The 14,111-nt window shown below is 34.9% G+C and overlaps 1 protein-coding gene across 1 annotated transcript in view; it reads right to left on the reverse strand.

Annotated features, from left to right (window-relative positions):
- RP1 (RP1 axonemal microtubule associated) overlaps positions 1 to 14,111 on the reverse strand; it is a 168,078-nt gene that overhangs the window by 104,871 nt on the left and 49,096 nt on the right. Inside the window, 8 exon segments of the mRNA XM_042808614.1 lie at positions 3,017 to 3,180; positions 6,261 to 6,305; positions 6,642 to 6,700; positions 7,625 to 7,681; positions 9,154 to 9,308; positions 10,930 to 11,081; positions 11,345 to 11,477; positions 13,483 to 13,572. Coding sequence (XP_042664548.1) covers positions 3,017 to 3,180; positions 6,261 to 6,305; positions 6,642 to 6,700; positions 7,625 to 7,681; positions 9,154 to 9,308; positions 10,930 to 11,081; positions 11,345 to 11,477; positions 13,483 to 13,572 — 855 coding nt within the window.

The raw sequence follows: 14,111 nt of genomic DNA on the forward strand, positions 1-14,111 counted from the left end.
TAGCCACTGACTGTAAATTATAACAAAGTGAAGATTTTTAAGATATCTTTGGAAAAATTCAGATCTCTCAATAGCTTATTACAGTGCCATTTAAGACAAATTTGGGAATTTGTTAGTAAGAACAGGACCATCACTGCTCTAAAGAGATAGCAAAGAAGATAGCAAAGTAAATGGCTCATATCAAAGCATGGGAAGATCCTTGTTAAGGAGGATCAAAGTCCTGCCACTCTCAGCAAGGCTAGCATACACTAGTTTGAAAGCAAAGGTACTGAACCAGCCGTGTTTTTACTGACTTCATTTTTACTAGAAGTGCTGAACTTGTACCCAAAGGTAGGGAATTCTTCTCTATGGAAGTAATAAAAATTGAGACACTGCAAGCTGACTTTTTGGAAGATAATGGGCTTACAAGCTTCTGCTTAGTTCTCTTTGGGACAAAGAAGGGAATGTGTGGCATAACCACACATTAAACTAAAAACATGGAAAAAATATTTCTTTATCAAACTGAGTGTGTAATCATAAAAGATAATTCACCATGCTTCAAAGAATGATGACGCAGAATGCGCAGCTCTGGAAAATGTAATTTACAGTATAATTAAAGCTTCAGTGACCAGAGCAACTTAACATACTGCCAAAATCAGTATTTTTAAAATACTGAAAAATGCACTGGAAACACAGTTCTGATGGATGCTGCAACTTATAGTAGATTGATGTCCCTCTGTTGGAAGAGAAATGACTCTCAACAGAAAAATTATTCCCTAAAAATTACGCCTCAAAAGTAACAGAAGCAGAAAACCTTAGCTTAGAAGTAGATTCTTTCAACATGCAGGAACAGCTATTGAGCAGAAGGGAAAACCCATCAAATTTAAATTCCTTTTCTTTCCCCACTCCATATTGCTTATCTGTGACTTTCCCATCTGTTTGGAAAATCCCTAAGCCACAAGAACAAATATAGGGCAGTTTACATGGAACTATCTTGAGGGAACCTAGAATCTAGGGCTCCAATTGGAAACAAGAACTCTCCCCATTTAAATTACCTTCAGCAAAGGTTGCGTGCTACAATCATACAGGAATCTCTACAGGTGATAGTGTTTAGATATATATATATATATATATGAACACTATATATGATATATATATATATATTACACTGAAGGTGAAGCAGTTTTTAGGATAACTTAAACAGCAATCAGAGGTAAGCAAACCTAATCAAGTTACATTTTATTTACACAGTAATGCAAGCAACATGAAAATCAGGTTCTTGATGAGTAACACAATCTCAGGAGTATATAGAGGAACACACTTGGATTTAATCAAATTTTAACAATTCTTTTCTCATGATTTTTTAGATTACTGCATATTCACGACTTACTTCTAGGAAATCCAATGGCTATGTTTTTAACTGTTCTTCCTGTGCAACTGCTATTATTGATTATTTGTTAAGATTTTTCCAGTGAAGTTTTGTCTGCTATCTAGAACTGCATTCGGAGCAGCAAATCATCAGTGAAGCAGCAGAAGGCATGGAGCATCAAGCAGAAATATTTTTTTACTATCCTCTCTGCTCAGCCTTTCTGCAGGAGGAGGGAGGAGTTATGATGGAAACAGAAACAGGAGAGATGTCATCTCCACAAATACTGTGAACGTACCTTACGTGTGAAGCTCATTTCTAACGTGAATGTGAAACGTATATGATCACCTCCTCACTAGGGCTAAAAATATATCTGCTCCAGTGGGTGCTTTGAGGGTAATGTCAGAAAGGCAGGCACTTGCTTCACAATAAGCAGTGGTTTTCCTTCTCTCAGACAGAAATCCCTACACTGAGAAATAACTGTGCTGCAGACACAGGATCCAGGAGAAGGAGAGTTCAAGCACCTGCTGTGCCTCTTCCTGGCATTAGATGTCATGTGTTTGGTTTCTCCCCACTCACTGCTAACTGTTTCCCTAATCTTCTGCAGAATGATAATGAAAGACAGTTTCTCAAATGTATTTGGCATGTGCTTCATCATACCAAATACTTCCAAGAAGAATATGGGAAGATAGATTTCATAAGAAAAGCCTCTGACTGCAATATTACTCAGAAGGGCAGATGTACACTGATTACGCTTCCCTGTTTTGATATCAGATATTCTTAACCCATCGTTACCTGGAAACTTTAACCAAGTCATCAACAACTTAAATAAATGTAAGGGAGAGGCCACCTTTAACTTCCCTCTGCCAGAACTTACATATTTACACTTCAAACTCACAAACAAAAATAAAAAAGATCTGAAAACATTATTGTCACATCTGTCAGTGAATCTCTGTCTGTTTATTACGCATACATTATTTCAATCTAAATAACATATTACAGATTTAACAAGTGCAGGAGACAGGGTCATAAGGAAATACTGGAACTGGAGGGACTATTAGGAAATTAGAAAATCCCTAGAAAATTTCACATTTCTGAAGCATCTCTCACAGAGTTGCAACCCTTTAATTTTTCTTTCAGAAGTAGGACATCTGTACTCTAAATCTCTTGAGTTAGCCAATCAATTATGACTTGATTCTAATGCCTATACATCCTCTCCTTCCTTCTTATCTGATCCAACAGAAGGTTCTCATGACAGTATGTGGGTGGAAACCAGAAGAATCTCATGGAGGAATTTACAACATTGAAGGCTTCCAAGAGCGGATATACAATACAATCAATAACTAGGACTATCTTACTATTTCAGTGCAAAGAACAAGCAAGTATACTTTGTGTCTCTGCAAATGAAGTGTTTTATTAAAAGTAGCACATCAAGCAGATGCAAGTATTAAACATTCTAAGAGATGCGTGTCCGCTTGAAGCAGTTTTGAATACATTTACTGATTCAAATCTTACTATCATAAAAGCCCACCACTCTCTTAGAAATGCTAAATGATCCTTTTATATACATATTGCTTCGAGTCCCTTCGGTTATCGTTATTATCCAGTTTTGAGGAGAGCTGTTTTGCATGTTTTGAATTCTCCAGTGTCTATGTAAAAACCATACTGTACCTTAAATATATCTTCACTGTTGGGATTAAACAGCTGGTGTTTCCCAGATCCCAAAATAATAGGGCCAGAAGCTTTGTTTTCTCCATAAACGTAAAGGCATACAGTTGCTGTTGTGCCAGCTGCTTCAAAATCCCCAGTGACTACAGTAATCTTCCAGTCTCCTTCTGCAAAGTGGAAAAGTAAAATCAAAACACATCTGTAACTGTAACTGATATCTAGCAAGTTATTCAGATTACATAAAGTAATATTTTAACTCAGGAGCTATAACTAATATATGTCTAAAAAGTTACAGGGCTGGGAGTAGCAATGGAAAGCTGGATAAATTCTGCATCATTCAAACTCGGGTAAGGTGTGCAACCTTAGTACGTTGCCAACTACCTCAGTCTTTAAAACTAGAAATACAAACACAGTGACTGGCAAGATTTCTAGCAGCACCCCTGCCACAGAATAAAACTCGTCTTCCGGAATTTGGTTTATGACAAAAATCTATAAACAAGAAATGCAAAAAGAAAACCTATCAAAATAATCTGCATACAATTCCTTTTCATTTTATGTACGTGTCACATATAGAGCTCTGTTTTCTTGGACTGAGCCAAGACATTGAGACTGGCATGAAATAAATGATTTTGGAGAACTGAAGATTCTTTGGAGATTCTGAAACTAGAGGACTCTAAAAAATAATTTTATATAAAGCTTTCCTGATATTGAAATTGCTTCTTTGCCCCCCGAAGATGCACACAAGTTATGTAAATATCTGAAAGGAGCTTAATATAAATCTACTTTTAAATAGAATCTTTCATTATTGGAAAAAGCTTTTCTGTGTTTGAAAAGCAGGGGCTGGATGATCTCCACACCTCTTTTGATTTCAGCTGTTGTCTGTGTGAAACAAGTTCCACTTGGTTACTTGAATTAATACTGTGTAAGGCAAACAACAAATGAAATACAAACACACAGTCATCTTACAAAGAAATGCCACAATCTACACTGCAGTTTTTATTAATAAAAAGACAACTGGTAAAACCTGCATGAATTAAATCTGCTGTCTGACAGAAGTATTTATCTTGGGCAAACCCCATTATCTGTTAGCAATTTGCCTCATGAAGATTGATCTGAAGCAATCAACTTTCATCTGTTTTCCAAATTTTTGAGGTCTGGCCGAAACCTCATCCTGAAAAGCGATGGAAAATTTTTAGATACTCATAAAGGAAATGAACCATCCAATTTCCACTGAAAGCTGTCAGTCTCCTGCATGTAACAAACTCTATTCCTTCTGTGCCTATGGATAATCTACATCTTCATGACTTTTTCTACAGATCTATTGTTTTAACAAAATAACCAGGATATAAGTACCAGGATACAAAGAGATCAACATCAAATAGAAGGGTAGACAACCTGTATGTACAGGAGGTAGAAACAAAGAGCATAAAGTAGAAGGCTCCTTGCCCCTTTCAAGAGTGCACTTACCAGAAAAGTCAGTCTCTACTGTTTTCAAACACTATAATATCAATTTCTTGAAAATAAAGTGACTTCAGAACATGTGGCTGGAATATAAGGACAACTCAATATACACATTTATGAAGAACATGTATGAAGCATAGAGGGTGAAATATGACCCTCTACTCCTCCAGTCCAATGAAAAATTCAAAATTCATTCAGAAATAAATGGTAATTTTAAAGGAGACAAAATGAATATTGTTTTGGACCTGTTCACTTTTTAATTTGTTGTACCTCAAATTTTTTAATGGCCTTTTCTATTCTGTTAGCCTCTCCAAGTTCCTTATATTGAAAAATACAATGAAATAACTAGAAAGTTCTACAACCTGGAAAACAATTTTGTTTTAGGGAAAAAATAAAATAAAATAAATTAGAAAAAGGAAAAAGGATAAAAATCGTATAATCATAATTTGATTTAACAAACAAGAAAAAAAAAAATGAACAAAATTACAGATTACGCGCTCCTCCAGTACTCACAGTCTTCTCTTTCTGTCTCCTTTCTGGAGTTTCCTAACTGAGGAAGTGCCCCATACATCCAAATACAAGGCTATTTGGTGCATTTTTGGCTACCCAACCCAGACTGAGGACATTTGCAACAAATGTTTCTATAAAACAGGTGTGTTTTGACAGTGGAAAAGTTTTATTAATGACAAAGTTGCCCAAGTCTTCTGGACCAGACAAACACATTTTTCTCGGTAAGTCAGGATGGCAGTGCTGTGATCAAAATATCTGTTGCAAGTCCAAGCCCATCTCCACTGGAGAGAAGCCAATTGAATAAATATTTATTTTATTCAATCTCATTATCATCCTTCATTAGTTTTACAGAGCAGTCTTTGCCTGTTACAGATTTTAACATACATCATAGAAGTAAAACTTAAAAGAAACAAATCAGAGACTTGTAAATTAAGGAAGCACTAAGGAGACTCATTTAACTGTGTACAGGCAGACCTGTAGGTGCGGACCTTGCAGAAGTGAGGCAGGCAAATCAGGTAAGAAAAAGATTGATGAACAGATTAAAAATGAACACCTTCTGAAAGAGGCATGGAAAGGAACTAAAGCAAAGATATTTTTCCTTCAAAGAAAAAGGTTTAAAGAAGAATAGAATTTGAATACAATTTGTAAAGTAATTGTTAACAGGCTTTATAGTTAAATGACTTTCCATGGAGATGCTATTTAAAACAAATTATTTGGTCTCTCCAAATATCTTGATTGATATAATATATTATGAATAAATATATTTAAAATTCCTTCTGACAGCTTCTAAATTGTCATTCAACCTGCAGTACTTCTCACAAGTGAGAAAATGCTATGTGCTATTAAGATTCGTAATGTAATCTGCATTGGTTGCAAGGAAGTCAGGTTGACAGAAAAATCAAGCTTAACAAATATGAAATCGCCGGTAAAAATCAGAAAATCTAAAGCCAACAGTGAAACCTATGTATAGCCTGGGAGAGTGAAAAATAAATTCTCTTTCAAGTTTTAAATAAAAGAGCAGAAATTAAAAAAAAAAAAAAAAAAAGTTTTCAAGAGAACAGAGAGAAAATTAACATCATTGGAAAGAAAAATATCAAGGAAAAGAAAAACAAAGTGATTTATTGTTTAAATTAAGATATGAAGTTCAGAGTTTACCAAAATATTCAAACAAAGTACTGTAATTAATGTTTTAAAATAAATAAAAACAGCAAGAAACACATAAAGCAGTTAGTTCTGAAACAAATACTCTACATTAAAGCCAGACTAGAGCATTTACCATTAGCTGCTTCTTGCCTTTTCAGCTGTTGAGTTGTTTGAAATTCTGCCAAAAAAAAACGAACAAAAATGCAGTTGGTAAAGGGTCTATCCTTCAACATTAAATAAAAGACTTGAAAGAAAAGATGAAAAGGACATTTTGTGATTCTAATCTTCATGCCAATATGAGAGAATTTTCCATCTCAATCCTTCACTCACTACATCCTCAAATAATACTTACACTCATCATGCAACGTAAATACAAACTGTATTCTTCTAGAAATACCAAAAAGAAGCAGCAAAATGGTTAACCCTAATATTTGATGTATAAATTCAGCCTAAAGTTCTTCAGTACAACTTACTTATTGATCACACTTCCATAGAATAAAAACTGAAAACTTACCTTGAGGGTACAGCTCCATTTCTGAATGAATTACACCTTGGGACATAAAAGGAAGCCACCTACACCAGAGACAATATAATTGTGTTACTGGCATCTCATTTTCATAACAAATATATATGACAGTAAATACAAAAATGTTAGTATTTTATTTGATAGATGTTAAAGTGGGAATTAAGGGTTTGACTCAACAATTGAAATTGTACTTTTGCAAATGTAAGAGCTGCATATGAATGAAATATACCCGTGTCCTTTAAGAGATTCATGTGGCACAACCATAATTATTTGTATAGTTAAAAAGGAGCAGAAAAATATTTCAGTTCTCCAGACTAAGGGCCATTTATAATTTGTGTGTATCTATTTCACCATTTCTTAAGTTCAAAGCTCGTTCTTAAAAACAGAGATGGAATCAAATTCTGTGCTTCCTTGTTCTCCTAAACAGCTGAAGACTCACAGATGAGTCTGAAGACTGGATGAAGGTAAAAGTTATGCAGGCCTCTTAGCTGGGTTACACTAGGCTATTATTTTGATTAGATTATTTTGAAAACTTTCTACTCAGAATATGTTACTAACCTCTTGTAGTTCCCTCCTGCTTCATAAACAAAGAAACAAACAAAACCTTCAATTTCTACAGAACAAAAATATATTCATTAAGCTTCTGGGCTGCTGGGTTTTATTTACTGGGTCCACTCCCACAGACTCTCCAAGAACGACCAAAATCATTGAGTCTCCTATGAAGGCTCTCTACAATCCAGCATAAGCTGAAGAGAATGTGTGTAGAGAGGCCAAGAGGAAAAAAGTGCTGCTCCCAGAATGAGGAAGAGCTGTATAATTCACTCCAAAGTTGGAGCCTCAGGGCCAAAAGAGCCTCAGTAGACTATAAAGAAGATACAAAGCTTGTATATATTGTTCCCCATTTCCCTAAGCAAGGACAAAATGCCATTCAGCACATGCTCATCCAGCCCTTCTGCAGAAGCTCCCCTTGCCTTACTCTCCATACCCAGCCCTCAGTCTCTGTGCAGTTCTGCTGCTTATCAGGTGGTCTACATGCATCAAAGGTGCAAACCAAAATTTGCCTTTTCAGCAGCTGCTGAGAAGTGGCTCTGTAACAAGTGCTAAATTTCTGAAGCCTTGTCTATCCCTAGACAGTGTCAGACTTCCGTCCCTAGATGCTCCTCCTGCTCTTTCTCACTGCCCCTACCTGACAAGTTCACACCAACAAATAGTATGAAACTGACACAGGAACAGAGACATGTCTGCCACTGCAGGAACAGACTCAAAAAATATTAATAATAATAATAATAATAACCATCAGGAAAAGGATCAGTGCAATACGAATCAGTGCAATGCCAATGTTCCAGCAATTTTATCTCCAGGGGAAATAAAAAAAAAAAAAAAAAAAATATTATTAGAGAAAGAAAGAATCCTTAGAACAGAGCTACAGAATTATCACTATTTTCTAAAGGCTTCTTTTGCTGACAAATAAAACCCAAAGTAAACTTCAAAACAATCCTATTAAGTTCATTGCTTTTCAGTTGCTTTCTCTACATGTTTATTAATCCCCTCTTCTCTAACTTCCCCAAAAGAAACTTCTCAGATAAAAATTGCTGTAAAAGCTACAAATGTATTTCTCTGTATTATTGTATCACAACTAATACTCAGCTGTGAAGAAATCCTGAATAAAGGACACAGGAACTTGTACCTTAAATCACATAACTATTTGATGGAATTCTGTAAATTTTTCAGGTTCCTTATTTTTGACTTGAAAATTTGCCACTTTGTGTAAGAAGTAGTCCCTAAGAAACAATTTTTGTCTTACTAGATGGCAGCTTATCTATACCATTTCTGCTAAAACCTGAGCACAGGTATGATGCATCAGAGAGATTTCTGAAACACAAAGCTGCTCTCCTCCTTGAACAGAGCACAGTATTTCTGCTTTACATTTGGGCCCCATTGCTTTATTTTAATCCTTTTTCAGAGGCAGAGCTTCCTTGTAGAAAAGCTGTGAATTAAAATTTTTCTCTCTCTGCCACTGTAATTTTTACTGATCAACATCTAGCAGGGTAATTATTGCAGAATTAATAAAGCAAAGTGCCTTGGCATGCATCATTCTTAGGCTGTGCTACCCGTGCAAGGACAGATGTTACTCTGAGCTGAGAATGAATGCTACTTCTGAATTTCAATTCTGTTTTCTTTCCTATTTAGAAATACATTTTAGTTTAAAATACATTCTGAAATGTAAGCCACATTTATAGCACTAATTCTTGTATGATGAGGTACACTATATAATCTAGTAACCACATCACACTGTAATAATTTAATCTTATGAACTCAAGCAGTTTATTCTGAAGCAACACACTTTGTAGATTTTATAAAACTGCAAATTAGTCCAATTCTGTCTTTTCCTGGAAGAAAAATCATATTTAGTATTTCTTATTGGCAAAATATTGTTACTGAAATGATAGACACTCTTGGGAATCTATCCTATATTTAAGATAATTCTTGTAAAAACTACCTTTCACAATTGAAAACATATTCAGAGTTATTCTCATCTTCTCTGACAATGACTTTATCGCAGTACCAATACTGAGACTTTGAATTAGCCTCACAGCGCAACAGCACCTTCTGCAGCTTTCCAAGAGATACAGCTTTCACTTCAAAAGCATTGACCTAGGAGACAGAGGAGAAGAGAGCACTACATAATTTGCAACGTTAAAACAATCTGGAAGTATCAGCATTTAAAAGCCTGATCCGACTCTTATGATGCCCCAATGGTTTTACAGGTAGTTGAATTGTGTCAAAGGGGTTGTACTCTAAAGGTAAATGTCTTTTGGTTACATATCAGACCAAATGAGAAATACAACTAAAAATCAGAATGCAATAATAATCCCAAATTAACTGTGGGGATTTTTCATCCATCATCCAGAATGCTGCCCACAGCTCTGCACTATTATCTCAGTATATCACAGCTTACAACAATTCTTGTTGAAGTAAGAACCCCTTCAGGCAATTATTTCCCTTGTTAATGCTTATTTTAAATAGTCATTTTCATCCTTTGCTCTTTTTGGTCTCATCTCTGCTATTTACGTTCTATTTTGCTCAGCAAAACTAGAATCTGATATACCACTTTGCCCTTATTAATCTCTTAGACTTGTGCTTACAGTTGACAAAGCTTTTTGTAATAAGAGCATGAAGCTGAGCAAGTGAAAGGTTCTGCTTGGAAATTTTTGTCACAATAAGCAGCATATGGCTTTGTCTCTCAGAATGCAACTGTCCAAATCACATTTCTCAGTAAAAGCAAAATGAAGGAATGAACTACATCAGAAAATTCATATCTGTAAAGTTCTCAGTCCTTGGCAGATGGCAGAATTAAGACTGTGCAGCTTCACTTCTCCCTTGTGTATCTGTAATATATGATCACAAGCCATACTTTCTGAAGGATCCCTGCCTCAAATTGTACAAAGGCAGAGCTGCAGCTTTTCAATACTTCTTTTTATCTTCATTATCTTTATGGCTCTATGCATTATTTACAGCAACCACCAAAGAGTCCACTGAAGCAGAACTGATTTCCCTAGTGAATTACTTATAGTACCTAGGTGTTTTCTGCCAACACTGGCATCTATTTTTCCACAAAACACATCTGTGTAATATTTTGTTTTACCTACAGAGTTAAAACATTCACAGCTTTTGGCAGTAACATCTAAGATGCAAATGAGTTTGGGTGCTCAACTGAGAAACAGAGGGGTTAATTTATCAGCATATTTAGCACTTGAAAGAACCTGCTATGTATAGAGCAGAATGCACTTCAAACCTCTGTTACAGCTGTAGCTGCTCTGAAAATTTTAACTGGTTCTGCAGCAAAGCAGATGCATACAGGAAGTGGGCATTTAGGAAAGGTTTTCTTTATTCTCTATGATATTGGGCAAATACTTGTGGTAGGGATTAAAACATATTGTTCAAGTCAGCATTCAACTACCTTTACACCTTTGACCTCCTGGATTAGTAAAAATTTTGCTTAGCTATTAGGTATTATTTTGCTAAACCTCTATGATCTGACACTGATGGTAGTGTTCAAGAGGCATCTGGATGAGATAGGAGGAGCTATGAGATATGGTTTAGAAGCTTGTGGTAGTTATGGTGATGGAAGGGCAGCTGGACTAGATGATCTTGCAGGTCCTTTCCAACCTTGTGATTCTATGATTCTATGATCTTTTCTTTATTAGGAACACTTAAAATCAATAAGAGCTACTTAATTATATGTATATAGATGAAAAAATTGTTTCAGACTTACCTTTCCTCTCAAAAATTTCACTGGGATACCAGATTTCTGCAGAAGTCTTTGACCAGAATCTCCTCTTTCTCCAAAGATACACAGATAAACTGGAGAATCCGTGTCAGCTTGCTCCAAGTCACCCGTGTAGACATTAACATGATATAAAATAACTTCCAAATTTAACCAAAAGAAAAAATATGTTAAGTGCGGTTACAATTCATTTTACTCACCATTCCAGCTTAATGGAAACAATACTGCTAAGTATGATTTGTAATTACTTTACTGGAATATATTCTCCAGAACTCAATCTGCTTGTTTCCGAGGTTGCTAAGGCCACATTTATGGACATATAGCAGATGGAAAATAATTTAGATGACAGTAATACTGAAAACCAAGTAACCAATACATATGGAACTGTGATGTTCACACGTACTTGGATAAATAGGTTTTCCAGCTTCCACTAATGGAAGCTCACAGACAAAATCCCTATCATCATCACTCTTTGACAACCATGTGTTTGCTGGAAAATTCAGAGTTTTCTTGCTCATCAGATGTTGCAGTGTCACCTAAGGAAGAAACAGATTAACCGTGACTCTTTCCAGTGTTTTGCTTCTCCATTGAAAAATATATTTTCTATATATTTTCTTCTACTTCAGAAAAAAATAATATGATGAGTAAAAACGACATACAAAATTGCAGTATGAAAACATTTTTTTATTTTAGCTACCATTTTACTACTTTACTCATCACTACAGAGGATCCATATTCGTATCTCAAATGAAACTGCCAGATTATGTTCTTTGTAAATGTCTTGAACTTTAAAGTCAACTTAATATTGGAGCAAACAAATCTAAATAAAAGTTTAAAATTGTAAATAAAATTTCTGCCATAAGGAATGTCAGTTATTGTAATTTCTGTCAGCAGGCCCCCTCTATGCATAACACTGTCTAGAGTACTTCTAATAGAGAGGTTAAGGCAGACCATGTATTTGGAAGACATAGAAAGATTAATGCCTTCATATTAAAATGGAAATGGAAGTCATCAACTGTTTTCTCTTTACCAAGGTGCAGAAAGATATTTTGAAATATTAAACCAATTCACATTGTATTTGGCTTTTATAGTGGAAAAGGAAAAAAAATAAATAAATAAATCACAGTGCCAACACCCTCCCTATTCCTAGGAAAAATTTAAATTCTCTAGTTGTTATCCACAGTACATTGTAACTGCTGCTTTACTTAGTTCCTATAACTAAAGCAATTTTTCTTTTTCTTTTGTGGGAGTAGTTTCTGTTGGTATTTGTAGTGCCTACTGCAGTTTTCCATAGGCCTTTATGAGCAAAAGGAAATCAGTAGCAGAAAACTGCCTCTTTTCAACGTGGATATAGCAGACGTAAGCTTTCTGAACCATTATGAAAATAAGTATTCACGTTTGCATTCCAATACTTAAGAAATCAGGATAATGTCTTTCCATCAACTTTTTCCACTAAAATATTCAGTAAAAAAAACCCACTTTCTTTAATCCAAAGAATCCACGTATTTATTCTAACAAGAAATATTTCTGCAGCAGATTCATAATCTCTAATGTTTATTGGCAGAGCTCCCCCTGCTGATTCGTAACAATAGCGAATATTAACTGCTTGGTCAGATAACACAGCTTTCAACATAATGTATTTCATCTTGCATAAATAATGCCAGAGTCACTCTAGGAAATTTAAGCCAAATGTTGAAGAAATATGCTGTAACCACCAGGATGGAAATTAAGATTCCTGCAATTATTTCAGCAACTGAAATGTTTACGCATACATGGTTACGGTGGGGTTACAGTTAAGGGCTTTGGATGAATGTCAAAGTCTCTTATTACTCTGTAATACTGGATCTCTAAATCAGTCTTTTTTTTAAGATAATTGAAAAGCCAAAGAATAAGATTATGTCTTTTACAGATTCAAAATAAGAAACAGAAGACAAATATTTATCCGCAATTATGAAAGACATCCTGCATGGAGGTCAGTGTTTTCAGGAATTAGTATTAATTTAATCTGACAAATGTTCCTATCATAGGAACAGTAGAGCTGGAATAGAAGCAGAAAAGAAGAAATAACTCTGAATTCAAAGCAGTAGTTTCTTTTTCCTTGAAAATAATTGTGAATTACATTTGCATCAATTATAATGAGTTTATACTTAAACTTTGATCATTCTTTGCATGCACTTGTCACAAAATAATTGTTGCTCAATCACTGTCAGTTTTTCATAGTTGAATTTATAGCTGTGAAGTAGCTATAGATGCAAACTTCTAGGAGTACAGGTGAACTTGTAGGAAGAAAAACTACATAAGCCACCTATATTACTAAAATTGGAATACACTAAAAGAATAATTGCAAACAAGTTCAGAAGTTCATTTTGGGAGACTGTGTCAGTGCTTCTGTTGTCTCACAAGCAACCAAAGACAAGGCAATAAAAATGTACCACATAAAGCATGTTTTGATTCATGAAGCTATAGCTTCATGAAAAGATGGGCTTTTAGTCCATACAAAAAACTAATGAAGCATAAAAGGATTTATCATAAAAATCTTACCCTTTGTATGTTCCACTCTGACTGCTTATTCAGTAATTCACCAAGTTCAATTCTTATCTTGTAGATATTCCCAACTCTTTTTAGTTTAACCTGAAATAAAACAAAAATAACACAACATATAACTACCATAAACCATAATGACAAAAATGTAGGCAGCATACATTAATTTTGAATTAATGTCTAATTGAATTATGTCTACAGAAGAGGCTACATACTGATTAAGAAAGGACATACCTTGCTATATAACACTGTGTCCAATTAATGACAAAAAGATATTTCAGTCTCTCAAACACACGGAAGAAGCAGCAGCCTAGTGGCTAGCATAGGCCTATGTATCTTATGCCTGAAATTGCAGCTGTTCAGTGAATATACTTTGCTCTCACGTTTTCTACCTTTTCTAGTGAATCTTTCATTAGCCTTTCTGACTAATGGCTGTTTGATTATTTTAAGTGTATTACAAAACATAAATGTTCAAGATGACTCAGATGAGTAAGGTAGGAGAGCAAAGGCCACGTATGAATGGCTTTCACTTCTCCAGATAATTTTTGTACTTTTTGTGGTCATGCATATTGCTGATAAAGTAAAAAGTTAAAAAAAAAAAAAAAAAAAAAAAAAAAAAAAAAAAAAAA

The sequence above is a fragment of the Centrocercus urophasianus genome, unplaced genomic scaffold, assembly GCF_019232065.1.
Source record: "Centrocercus urophasianus isolate 14NV4802_14NV808 unplaced genomic scaffold, USGS_Curo_1.0 seq_11, whole genome shotgun sequence".
NCBI classification, from domain to species: domain Eukaryota; kingdom Metazoa; phylum Chordata; class Aves; order Galliformes; family Phasianidae; genus Centrocercus; species Centrocercus urophasianus.